This window comes from Mastomys coucha, unplaced genomic scaffold, assembly GCF_008632895.1.
Source record: "Mastomys coucha isolate ucsf_1 unplaced genomic scaffold, UCSF_Mcou_1 pScaffold5, whole genome shotgun sequence".
Lineage (NCBI taxonomy): Eukaryota > Metazoa > Chordata > Mammalia > Rodentia > Muridae > Mastomys > Mastomys coucha.
This window is the reverse complement of record NW_022196911.1, coordinates 15,771,550-15,784,325: the sequence shown is the minus strand read 5'-3', so window position 1 is coordinate 15,784,325 and position 12,776 is coordinate 15,771,550. Positions and strand designations below refer to the sequence as shown.

At 39.8% G+C, this 12,776-nt stretch overlaps 1 protein-coding gene across 1 annotated transcript in view; it reads left to right on the top strand.

Annotated features, from left to right (window-relative positions):
- The window catches only part of LOC116079276 (histone-lysine N-methyltransferase PRDM9-like), a 12,425-nt gene extending 5,667 nt beyond the window's left edge, over nucleotides 1-6,758 (top strand). Inside the window, exons 5-10 of the mRNA XM_031355180.1 lie at nucleotides 333-439; nucleotides 1,972-2,128; nucleotides 3,610-3,711; nucleotides 3,918-4,189; nucleotides 4,524-4,591; nucleotides 6,006-6,758. Of these exons, the coding sequence (XP_031211040.1) occupies nucleotides 333-439; nucleotides 1,972-2,128; nucleotides 3,610-3,711; nucleotides 3,918-4,189; nucleotides 4,524-4,591; nucleotides 6,006-6,270 (971 nt within the window). The 3' untranslated portion in view covers nucleotides 6,271-6,758. The remainder of the gene's footprint in view (nucleotides 1-332; nucleotides 440-1,971; nucleotides 2,129-3,609; nucleotides 3,712-3,917; nucleotides 4,190-4,523; nucleotides 4,592-6,005) is intronic.
- The last annotated feature ends 6,018 nt before the right edge of the window (nucleotides 6,759-12,776 follow it).

Below are 12,776 nucleotides of genomic sequence, written 5' to 3'. Positions count from 1 at the left end.
AAAAAAAAAAAAAAAAAGACTGATACTGAAAATGACTTTTTATCAAATGACCTTTTTGTGTGTGCATAATATCTCCTTGCTCCTGGTATATTCAGTGTTTTTCTTTGTCACAGGCTGATTGACTTATTTACCTAAAAATAAATGCATTGGATATCTTATGAACATAAAACAAAGATAATATGAGTTTTGTCTAATTAAATAAGCTTAAATAAAAATACCAATGCCCCCAATAGAATGATAGGGTTAATAATACTTTAGAAATAATTTCCATATCATCCTTGGGTCATCCTTGAAGTCATCACTCAGTTATTCAGAATTCTCTGTTCCCACAGTAAGTCCTCCTTGGGTGCCTTTCTGGGTGAAGCACAGTAAACAACAGAAGGTAAGTGCCTTCCAAATCCTACAGACAAGGAAACCTTCCTCATGGATCCAAACACAGGTAAGGAAAGGAGAAGGCTGAGAGTATCCTGGGAATTGCTACCTTCCGTGTCTCCTCTACACAGTTTCTCTCATCCTCCCTGTCATTTGAATGAATAAGAACATCACTCACTTGAGTGTTCCTCAGTTTTTTCCTGCTATGTCAAAGTGAGAAATTCACTAATGTACTCTAAGGATAGTTTACAAATACACAGAGGGTTTTTACTTTGAATGGTATATATAGAGGAGATATGATCCTCTTCCTCTTAAAGACTCATTCTGATAAGAAAGAGAAGCTCTCGTCACTTAGAAGATTCAAGTTTGATAGCAAGGGATCCACAAATGAGAAAATGACTTAATTAGGCATGATGGTGCTTGCCTGTAATTACATGGGAAGAAGAGTCCCAAGGAAAACTGTGAGTTTGAGGCCAGCTTAGTCTACTTATGGAGTTCCAGGTCTGCCACAGGTATACAATGATATGATGAGTTTTGGAATGGGAAAGAGAGAAGGATGTAAGATTTCATATAGGCAAATAATTTCCATTGAAATATCATCTGTGGGAGATACTATGAGAGAAGCTAGTAATCTCACATTAATATTATATTCAATTGCACATGTTCTATTCAGTATCACAAAAAGAATTATGTGTGGGTGGTTGGAGAGAGGGCTCAGTGGTTAATAGCACTTCTTGTTCTTCTAGAAGTCCTGAGTTTGGTTCTAGCTGTACAGTTCAAAACTGCCCTTTAACTCTAACTCCAAGAGATTGAATACCTGTCTGACCCTGACAAACCTGTGCACCCCCCCACACACACACACAAACACACAAATAGAAATGAAAGTAAATCTTTTTAAAAAATGAACAATTGGCATGTATACAAACTTATGAATGAAAAAATTAGTGAATTTTCTGGAAAAATTAGTACAAGAATTAGTTAATCTAATTCCAGAGTCATCCTAAGCATTATCCTCAGGTCTGTAATTCGAGCACTTGAAAGGCTGAGGTAAGAGGACTCCTGTGAGTTTGAGGCCAGCCTTTGCTATAATGAGACTCCCATCTCAAACAAGCAACCTAATTCTAGAATCAACTATTTCCAAAATGCCAATTTACAATTTTGTGATCATTACTTTGTTAGTTGTAGAAGTACATTTCTGCCACCATCTCTTCAATTTCTTCCCAGAGATACTGCTCTGCTCTTAACTTCCTTTTACAGATGTCTTTATCAACTTTGTTTTCTACATTTCTCATCTGATCAATATTTCCTACTTTATGGATATGCCTTCTTTCTCTGTGTAAGCCTTATCTTCTTCATTGCAAACTTTGTTGACCTTCCAGCTAGCCTTCCGAAATACCCATCTCCCTCAAGCCTGAAAGAAGCCTGAAGGGAGCAAGCCTAGCAAATGGCCTCTTGCCCTGGATTAATTTAAGTTCTTCCTTGTCTCTTCCTTATTCAGACACTCTACACATTAACTAAAATCACTGGTGAAATTTTATAAAAAGCCTTAAAGAAATACAGAAATGCCTATTGTTTTTTTTTATATGTGACTAATTAAAGGAATCACCTAGAATGCCATTAAGTGGTGAATCTAATGTGAACAAAGGGTCTGGAATAGAAAATTTGCTGAATACAAGTGGCTCAGAACATGCCCAGAAACCAGTGTCCTCCCCTGAAGAAGGAAATACCTCCGGACAGCACTCTGGAAAAAAATTGAGTAAGAGTAAATAATTTAGGAACTTTAATCCCTCTAGGAAGGCTGATGAGAATGGTCTGGAATGGTCAATGTAGTAACTTCAGAAAGTTCTGAATTTGGTCTTGTCTAAGCTGTGGCATTGATAGTGGGCTTGCTATTAAGTAGTATGTCAACACTGACTTTAAAGGCATACACTCAGGTTGTTACTCACAGGGAGGTACTGGGACTTGGGCAGACTGTGGCCTTGTGAATGTTAATATGTGGAAATAAGGATATAGTGACTCTTTTTTTTTTTTTTTTTTTTTTTTTTTTTTTTTGGTTTTTCGAGACAGGGTTTCTCTGTGTAGCTCTGGCTGTCCTGGAACTCACTTTGTAGACCAGGCTGGCCTCGAACTCAGAAATCCACCTGCCTCTGCCTCCCAAGTGCTGGGATTAAAGGCGTGCGCCACCACCGCCCGGCAAGGATATAGTGACTCTTATGTTGCTTTCAAATAGCAAGTGAAGCATAAAGTAACTGATCGAATAAATCTCTGTGGCAATAAGAACCAAATATTCTCAATGTTGTTTGCCCAGGCCTTTGCTCAATGCCTAATTGCAGTGTGCCCTTAACTAATATTTTATAAACCAATCAGTGTGTGAATGAACCATTTTTTTAAAAGATTTATTTATTATTATATGTAAGTATACTGTAGCTGTCTTCAGACACACCAGAAGAGGGTATCAGATCTCATTATGGATGGTTGTGAGCCACTATATGGTTGCTGGGATTTGAACTCAGGACATTTGGGAAGAACAGTCAGTGCTCTTAACCACCGAGCCATCTCTCCAGCCTGAGTAAACCTTTTTTTGAAACAGTTTCTCTGTATAGCTCTGGCTGTCCTGGAACTCACTCTGTAGACTAGGCTAGCCTCGAACTCAGAAATCCGCCTGCCTCTGCCTCCCAAGTGCTGGGATTAAAGGCATGCGCCACCACTGCCTGGCTGAATGAATCATTTTTAAATATAAAATGTGGGCAAGTAGAAAGTGGTGGTGCATGCCTTTAATCCCAGCACTTGGGAGGCAGAGGCAGGCGGATTTCTGAGTTCAAGGCCAGCCTGGTCTATAGAGTGAGCTCCAGGACAGCCAGGGCTATACAGAGAAACCCTGTCTTGAAAAACCAAAATAAATAAATAAATAAATAAATAAATAAATAAATTTTAGTTTTTTTAAAGATTTATTTTTATATATATGTGAATGTCTGCCTCCATGTATGTATGTGTACCATGTGCATGCCTGATGCCTGCAGAGACTGGACGAGAGTATTTGATTACCTAGAACTGGAGTTACAGATGGTTTTGAGCCACGGTGTGAGTGCCAGGAGCCAAACCCAGGTCCTCTATAAGAACAGCATGTCCTTTAACTGCTGAGCTGTCTTCCCAGGCCCAGATTTTAGATTTTATGAAGGAACAGGGATAAATGCTTGAGATTCACACACTTTAAGTCACCTTTGTTCTCTACTCTAGAACTCAGGAAAAAGAACATTGAAGTGAAAATGTACAGGCTTCGAGAGAGGAAGGGCCTTGCATATGAAGAGGTCAACGAGCCCCAGGATGATGACTACCTCTGTAAGTGTCCACCAGGCCATCTTATGTAGAAGGCGGTTATGTCCTAGTCTAGTGATTCATCTGGTCATATGGAGCCCAGATCATGTCTGCTCTAGAGACTTTGGGTGAAGATTGTGAGAGTGACAGGAGTACATTGTTCTTTCTGAAGTTCTTTAGATCTGGGGTTATACACACACCTTCCCTAATCCCTGCTGTTTTTAACTTAGATTGTGAGAAGTGCCAGAATTTCTTCATCGACAATTGTCCCAACCATGGGCCTCCTTTATTTGTAAAAGACAGTGTGGTGGACAGGGGGCATCCCAACCACTCAGTCCTCAGTCTGCCCCCTGGGCTGAGAATTGGTCCATCGGGCATCCCTGAAGCTGGACTTGGAGTATGGAATGAAGCATCTGATCTACCAGTTGGTCTGCACTTTGGCCCCTATGAGGGCCAGATCACAGAGGATGAAGAGGCAGCCAACAGTGGATACTCCTGGCTGGTGAGAAATGCCTCCTTTCCTTTGATCCTGTCTCCCCACATCCTTTCTGTGCTTCTGGTGTGACAAACTAGGCTATGGACAAGGACAAGAAGACTAATTTTGTGTCCTGAATGATCTTTGTTCAACATGGAAGTCCTGCTTCAAGGGCTGAAGGTGATAGGGGTGAGTTGTATAGAGACAAAGAAAACACATGTGTACATGATGATTCAGAAGCCTCATGTGTGGTCATTGTGAGTGGCTGAGTCCAAAGCACAGAGAGCACTGGTGAGTGTGAGGTGACACGATTTCATTATTGTCATCCCAGAGCTTTAATGTATTTTTTTCTGAAACTCAGATTACCAAGGGAAGAAACTGCTATGAGTATGTGGATGGACAGGATGAGTCCCAAGCCAACTGGATGAGGTAAGGCCATAGGTCTCTGGGTTCCAAGAAAGACTGTCACTCATAAGACTTGTTCCTGCCTTTGTTGTCATGACTCCTTCAATGATTCCCATATGCTCTGCTCATTTTTTCTCTGCAAAGTACTTCTTTTATATTGTGGAAATTAAAGAAAAATAAATTAATATTATCATTAGCTTTCATCAAAGCACAAATCTACTCAGCAAAATTGGAATATTGAGGGAAACTTTAAAGGAGCCTATATTCACTGAAAACACTGGGTTTATAATTTATTCAATATTTATGAAACATTTATTTTGAGTCCTAGTTCAGAAAATAGATTTCATTACTTGAGCGGGTCATACAACTTGTGTCCTTACAATAGGCATGATATTACAGATATTTTATTAAAAGAACATTTGACTGTAAGTTTCATATATTTTGAGAAGTACACAGTGCTGAAACAACCTACAACAGAGGACCTTTAGTCTGTGTGAGCAGGAAATTTCCTTAGCTTCAGAAACAGCCATACTGGGTTCTGGAAGGATATAGGTTTGGAGGCTGTACACTCTAGCCATTTTCTATGAGGATTAACTTAAATTTCTTATCCTCCTGACCTCATGCCTTGACTACAGGCATGCACTATACCCAATATGGTATGTGGTGCTGGGGGTGGAGCCCAGGCTTCTATATATGTAGGTGGAGCACTCCAATGGAGCTGTATCTTCAGCCTTATCTTTTGTGTTGTTTTGCTAAGAGATCTTTTAAGCTTTTATGGTAGCCTGGGCAGGTAGTGAGAAGAACTTTCAAACAAAGTTGGGTTCCGTGTAGGATGGAATAATATACTATTCTAGAAGCAGAGTACATGAAAAGTGCCGCCGGCCAGTGGTGGCCCACGCCTTTAATCCCAGCACTTGGGAGGCAGAGGCAGGTGGATTTCTGAGTTCGAGGCCAGCGTGGTCTACAGAGTGAGTTCCAGGACAGCCAGGACTACACAGAGAAACCCTGTCTCAAAAAACCAAAAAAAAAAAAAAAAAAAAAAAAAAAAAAAAAAAAGAAAGAAAGAAAGAAAGAAAGAAAGAAAAAAGAAAGAAAAGAAAAGAAAAGAAAAGTGCCAAGTTCTAAGGTATACACGGGAAGATTTAAGAGTTTAGAGAAACAAGAAGTCATTGTTTTGTCACTAGTAGAGATAGAAGACTGAAGTAGAGCTTTGAAAACTGTGCTCTTGGGGAAAGAAAGGCCTTTGTCCAAGGCCCTTGAGCAGGGCTTGGAGCTAGGATATACGTAACATCAAAGGGATAGATGAGAACAGAAGGTTCTTTGAAATGTGGGAGGGAGTTGGAAACATCATAGCATGGGGGCACTGGACACTAGTAAGGGGCTAGTGCAGACATGGAGCTGCCTGACTAATATTTTCTTCCTTTTCCTTCCATTCTAGGTATGTGAACTGTGCCCGGGATGATGAAGAGCAGAACCTGGTAGCCTTTCAATATCACAGGAAAATCTTCTATCGAACCTGCCGGGTAATCAGACCAGGTTGTGAGCTTCTGGTCTGGTATGGGGATGAGTACGGCCAGGAGCTGGGCATTAAGTGGGGAAGCAAGATGAAGAAAGGATTCGCAGCAGGAAGAGGTGGGCACTACTATGACTCCTTTAAAAAGAAAGAGAAGATGGAATTCTCCTTGAGAATTTTCATTTTCTAACTCCTTTTAAAAAATTATTTATGGTAAATAAAAATGTTTAAATTAGGGAAAAATGAAAATTACAATTTCTATAGGAGGTACAATGGCAAGTGCTAAAAGCTTACCATAAACCAACTGCATAAAAATCAGCATCGAGAACATTCAAAAATCATAATACTAATAGGGAAAAGGAAGAAAAATGAGAGCGGGGGTAAAGCAAGAAAATGAAACCTGAATAAGAACCCTCAAAGGCATTTTTAGAGATAGGATTTCACACCAAGGTACAGACACCATACTGGCCAGGAATGAGACCCGGATGCAACAGAAAGCTACTCAGAAGTGGGATAAATGAAAAACAAATAAAAACCCTAGATTGCTTAACCAGATAGTACTGCCCTGCCCCATCCCACTCCAGATTCAGAATGAAGTGTGAGTCAAACACAGGGAAGAGCTGTTGTGGTGGCTGTTAGTGGTTGTCAGCTTGACTGTATCTGGAATAAACTACAATCCAGAAATGCAAAGTATACCTGTGAGATTTTCCTGCTTGCTTTGAAGTGGGTGAATTCACTTCTAATGTAGAAGCTTGAGTTAGAAAGACCCAAACCTTTGATCCAGAAAGGCTGGAAGACACAGGCTTTTAATTTGGATGTTGAGGTAAGAAGACATGTGATATGCCTTTAATCCAAATCTTGTAGAAAGAAAACATAACTTTAATGTAGATGATATTTTTTTGCTGAAAGTCTATGAAAGGACATAGAGGAAGGATGCTTTTGCTTTTTGTTTGCTTGCTCTCACCTTGCTAGAACATCCATTCCCTCATTGGCATTGGAGCCAACTTCTTTGGGATTCTAGCATATACAGAAGACCAGCTGAGACACCCAGGCTTGTGAGGACTGAACAACTACTAGACTCTTGAACTTTCCATTCACAGCCAGCCATTGTTGTATTAGCTGGATTGCAGCCTGTAAGTCATTACAATAAATTTATATATGTACATATATGCATATATACACATATACATATATATACATACATATACATACACATATATATGTATATATACATACATACACATATATATGTATGTATATATATATATATAGAGAGAGAGAGAGAGAGAGAGAGAGAGAGAGAGAGAGAGATTGATTCATTCCATAAATTCTGTGACTCTAGAGAAACCTAATACAACTATAGACTTTTAGAACTTTTTACCTTGGAAAGCCAATGTCAGGAAAATATTATTTTGTTCATATAATAGACCTGTTGACATGAAAAGTAGTATGTCAAAAAAGAGCTTATGCTTTCATAATATTTTCAAACGATCAGCAGAATTTCAGACTTCACAGCCTCCTTGTGTTCTGACTTGGGGCACTTTCTACCCGGTGGTTGTCTAGCTGCCCTGTTCTGTTCCTGACAATAAAACTGGTGGTTCTCTCAGTAACTCCTTCTACAAATCTTAATGCCACAAACACTTCTGGGAAGATACATTGAAAAACCCTCTTCCTTAAAACTATTTAAAAGCAAAGATTCTGTACATTCACAATGAGAACACGTAGAACAGACAGGGTGAGTCGCCAGGGTGGTGCCCTCCCTACTCTGCCTTGACTACTTCAACACCAAGAGGAAACCCTTCTCAGTTACATCTCTATTTAGTGTGGTGGCCTTTATGTAGGATGTGGTGAAAATGTGGATTAAGCAATCTCCAACTTTTGACTACCCACCAACATAAAAACTTTATAAAGATATTAAAAGTGGGTGAATTCAAGGCCAATCTGGCTAACTTAGCAAGAATGGCTCAAAATAAATTCAAGGTTAGGAGTGTAGCTCAATTGCCTGGCATGTGCAAGGCCCCCACCTCTCACTCACAAAGAAAGAAATAGAATCAAAACTGGACCAGAGATAGAGTTCTGTGGTAGATAACTGCCTAGAATGCAAAAGACCCTGACTTCCATAACCAGAATCACAAATTAAAGGGAAGACATGAGAAAGATAGGGAAAGAAGAAAGGGGAAAAGAAATGGGGAGGGGATTCAATGCTTACATATTTTAATAATATGTAAAGCCCAAAAAGATTTACCAAAAACATATTGATTCTGATCTAATGAACTGATGTTTGAAATTTTTCTAAACTGATAAGACCTTCTAAGAAATGGTGACATTAACATGAGTTACAGCAATACTCACAAATAAGCACAAATACACCATAGATGAAAAGCAGGCTGAGCCAGCCAAGGATAGCAAGCGATAAGCAACACTCCTCCTGACAGTCTCAGCATCAGCTCCTGCCTCTAGGTTCTTGCCCCGACTTCCCTCTGTGATGGACTGTTATCTGGAAGTGTAAGTTGACTTAAACTGTTTCCTCCCAAGTTTCGTGGAGAAATTTTTCATCATCTCAGCAGTGATCCTAACTAGGATACATGATCAATCCAAAACCATGGACCACTTGTAAAATGAAAACTTCTTTGTAGTTCTCAGTGTGAAACCCTTTACCTCATGTATGACTCATGAAGACAGAAGACTTTGCCACTGACCTCCATCTTCCCTCTAGAGAACAACATCAACAAATCTTAGCAGCAGTTTAGGCATCAAAATGAATTCCTAATCTAGCATCAATTGCTTTATTTTGCAATTCAAAGGGGGGAAATGTGAATGGTTCTAGCTCTATACATAAGAATGTGAAAGATCGAGCTGGCTAGAGCATTGCTTGCTCTCCCAGCAGTCCTGAGTTCAATTCTCAGCAACCACGTGGTGGCTCGCAACCATCTGTAGTGGGATTCAATGCCCTCTTCTGGTGTGTCTGAAGACAGCAACATTGTACTCACATACATAAAATAAATAAATAAATATTTTAAAAAAAAGAATGTGAAAGATCAAACATACTCCAGTGGCTGGGTTCTCATAAACCATGCTTGTTCAGCTTAAAATGTTCCCATGTCATGACATTCAGTTGTCAAGAGGAAGCAAGCAAGTCAAAGGCTGATATCACAGCTGATAAGCCAGGTGGAAGGAGACATCCAGACTTTGCCCTGATGAAATAGGGCAACAATGAAATAGATCTTCATAGATGATGGATTGTGCATAAAAGTACCGATCAGAATTAAGTTTGACATGGTAAATTAAAAGATTAATAATGTTCTGTATATTAATGCTGGAAACTAATACAGCAGCAATCAGTCCTTAACCAGCTTTTCCCCCATATAACCACACAGAGACTGTTAATATTTTAAAGCCCTAAGACTTAGCTGGACAGACTCTTAACTAGTTCATGTAAATTAACCCCATCCAGCCACCTGGCCAGCTACAGCTATAACCTTATAGGCTCATAGTCATGTCTGTCTCCTCTCATATCTCCTAGCAAAAGCTTTTCTCCTTTTTCCCAGAGTTCCTTTCTCTCTCCCAGTAAGTCCCACCTTCCAGCTAATTGGCAATCAGATTTTTATTAAATCCAGAGAAGGCCTTAGGTAGGTGAGGAAGGACAGAGATACAATTTCACACAGCATACCCCAACAGCACACAATTGTGTTGATGCTTTGAGTCACATCAGTCTGGCTTGGACTTTCTACAAGGACCCTGCCTCTGCTGCAGCAATGAATTTAAGGTCCTTTGGATGATGTTTGATATTTCTCCCCACAAAAGAAGTAACAACCATCAAAAGGCTTTGGTAACAGCTGCTCTCTGTTAAGCCTGCTCTTCAGTGGACCTCTGTGGAACTTTGTTCTTTTCTTCCTGAATGTAACTTTGCTTTGCAGCCATGCTTTCACCCAATTAAACTTCAAGAGCTATCATCCATTTGGGAATCCCAAGCATACAAGTACTTTGAGCTTCATCAACAGGAACAATGATGTGAATTACTGTACTGTCAAATGCAGCACATTTTTTAAACCTTTAGAACAATCTCAATTTGCTGAGCATGTTTCTGTTGTTCTGAAGACAGCCTACTGCCTAGAAGCATCAGCAGCCTATTCTTTTGTTGCCCAGCATTCATGACCAAGCACTTGTTAGTTGAAATTGAGTCATTCTTCTCTGGTAGAAGCAATTATAATCACACATTGTGTGGTGGTTTGAATAAGAGCGACCTCTTAAGCTCATATTTGAATGCTTAGTTGTCAGAGAGTGGAACTCTTTGATAAGATTAGGAGGTATGGCCTTGTTAGAGAAAGTGTGTTACTGGGGTTGGGGTTTAAGGTTTCAAAAGCTCATGTGAGACCTAATATCTCTTACTTTGCTGATCAGGATGTAGCTCTCAACTACTTCTCCAGTACCATGCTCCTTGCCATGATGATAATGTACTAACCTCTAAAACTTAAAACAAGTCCTCTAATTAAATGCTTTCTTTTATAAGAGTTACCTTGGTAATGGTGTCTCTTCACAACAACAGAAGAGTGACTAAGACAGTCTATATAACCCATGAGGTTACACACCAAATACGTTAACAGCATTCCTGGAGGAACCATAGGACAGTTATATACCATGACTAGATCCATGTTCCCATTTGTTTGCATGGCGAAGTTATGAGTTTTTCTGATAGCCAGTAGTGTTCACTAAAGCATTATGCTGGTCACCTTCAGGTGTCCAGGATTGCAGGCTTCATACAATGGTGTCCATTCAGCATGGTCTTGAATATTTGAGTCATTTCCATTTTGTATGAAGTATTCAACAGAGGGTATATTGCCCTTAATAGAAGCAATATGAAGCAAAAATCTCCACTCTGTGATTTTCCCCCTCTATCCATAATATTGGGTGGCAGCTTCACTGTGAAGGGGTTTGACATCATTTGTGTGTGAGCCGAGTTATTCAGCAGAGGTGAAAGTATGCCTGGTGAAAGGCTAAGGGAGTCATCTGATACATTAATATTTCTCTTGAGTGTGACATAAACTGGAAGTGCAACCACAGGAAGTGAAGAACAGTCACCAGTGTATTTTCTACAAGCAACACTAGCCTAACAAATGTTGGAATGTTGGCTCCCACATCTTTTAGAAGTAGGATTGGGAGACCAGCTGTAATCTTTGGGATTTCCATTATGCCCTACTTTCCTCTCAGTCATCTCTTCACTCTTGCTCACAGTGTCTGGAGACACTATATGCTCAGCTGTTAGAGACTTCAGTCAAGCTTTCAGACCATTCAAATTCTATAACAGAGCCCTTGGCGAATTAGTCTGTTTCATTATTTACCAGTAGTTGGCTGCAGAGGGAGGCCCTCTAATTCCTCTTTGGAATCAAATCTACTATCTTCTTCCCTGGCTTTAAATTCCACTCCTGGTTGATCTCAGGTAAAGATTTCTTCTACTGCTTTTTTGCAGATGTTCTAGGAAACTGCTTTAGCCCTCTTAGAAACAACTTCATGAGGGCATGTAGAAACAAATTCATTTACACTGAACTATGCCAGAGTTTGTCATCCTTTTGTCTTTTGTGGCTGAGTCTGTACTGTGTTTGTACAATTTATTCACAGCATGCCTGACCTTCTTACTTTGAGGGCTAAACCACATTTTTATTAAATTATTCTTTCTTTCTTCATAACCAAATAAAATTGTCCAGAGGTGTCATCCTTTGGCTCTAAAAGTTTACTATCATGTAGCAAGTTTCGAAGCTCACTGTAAAGCTGGGCCATGTTGTCCAGTTGCCTGTTTATCTTGAAGTCCAGGATCCAAGCTGGAGTGTAACACACCCTGTTCCAGCACAGTCAGTCACTTGTACAATCATTACAGAAAATATGTTCACACCCTTCTAAATGCATGGGCTCCTTCAGAATCTTAGAGCAGTGGGAGCAATAGCTTCTACAGGAGTTCAAATGCTGCTTGGATATGTACCTAGGCCTCTAAGCCATGGAGCCCACCACCTAGAGGCCCTGCTTCAGTGCAGAACTTGGGCTGCAAGAATCACCAGATGGGTGCAGTCAGGCAGTAGGACACTGTTGTGTGGAGTTTCAGAGCCCTCATGACATCTTGTGTTTCAATTATTTCTTGTTGTTTGTTTGTTTGTTTTTGTTTTTCAAGACAGGGTTTCTCTGTGTACCCCTGCCTGCCCTGGAACTTACTCTGTAGACCAGGCTGGCCTTGAACTTAGAAATCCATCTGCCTCTGCCTCCCAAATGCTGGGATTGAAGGTGTGTGCCACCACTGCTCAGCTTTGTGTTTCAATTCTTAAGCTAAGTGAAATAAAATACAAAATCAGTAAATTTTCAAGAACTTCTGAAATTAAAAATGATGTTGTATGCTTTTAAGTGTTATAAAAATTTTATGCTTTTAAATATTCTAATTTTAAAAAGGATTGTTGTATTTCTTTTGTATGTGTGAGTGTTTGCTTGCATGCATAAATGTACGTGCAGTGCCTGCTGAAGCCAGAAGATAGTGATGGATCTCCTGGAACTGGAGTTTTAGGTAGTTGTGAGCTACCATGTAGGTGCCAAAATCAAACCCAGGTCCTCTGTAAGAACAGCAAATACTCTTAACATCTGAACCATCTCTCTAGCCCTAAATTTATTTCAAGTACTTTGTGAACAAAATATATAACAACATATAGTACTATAAGG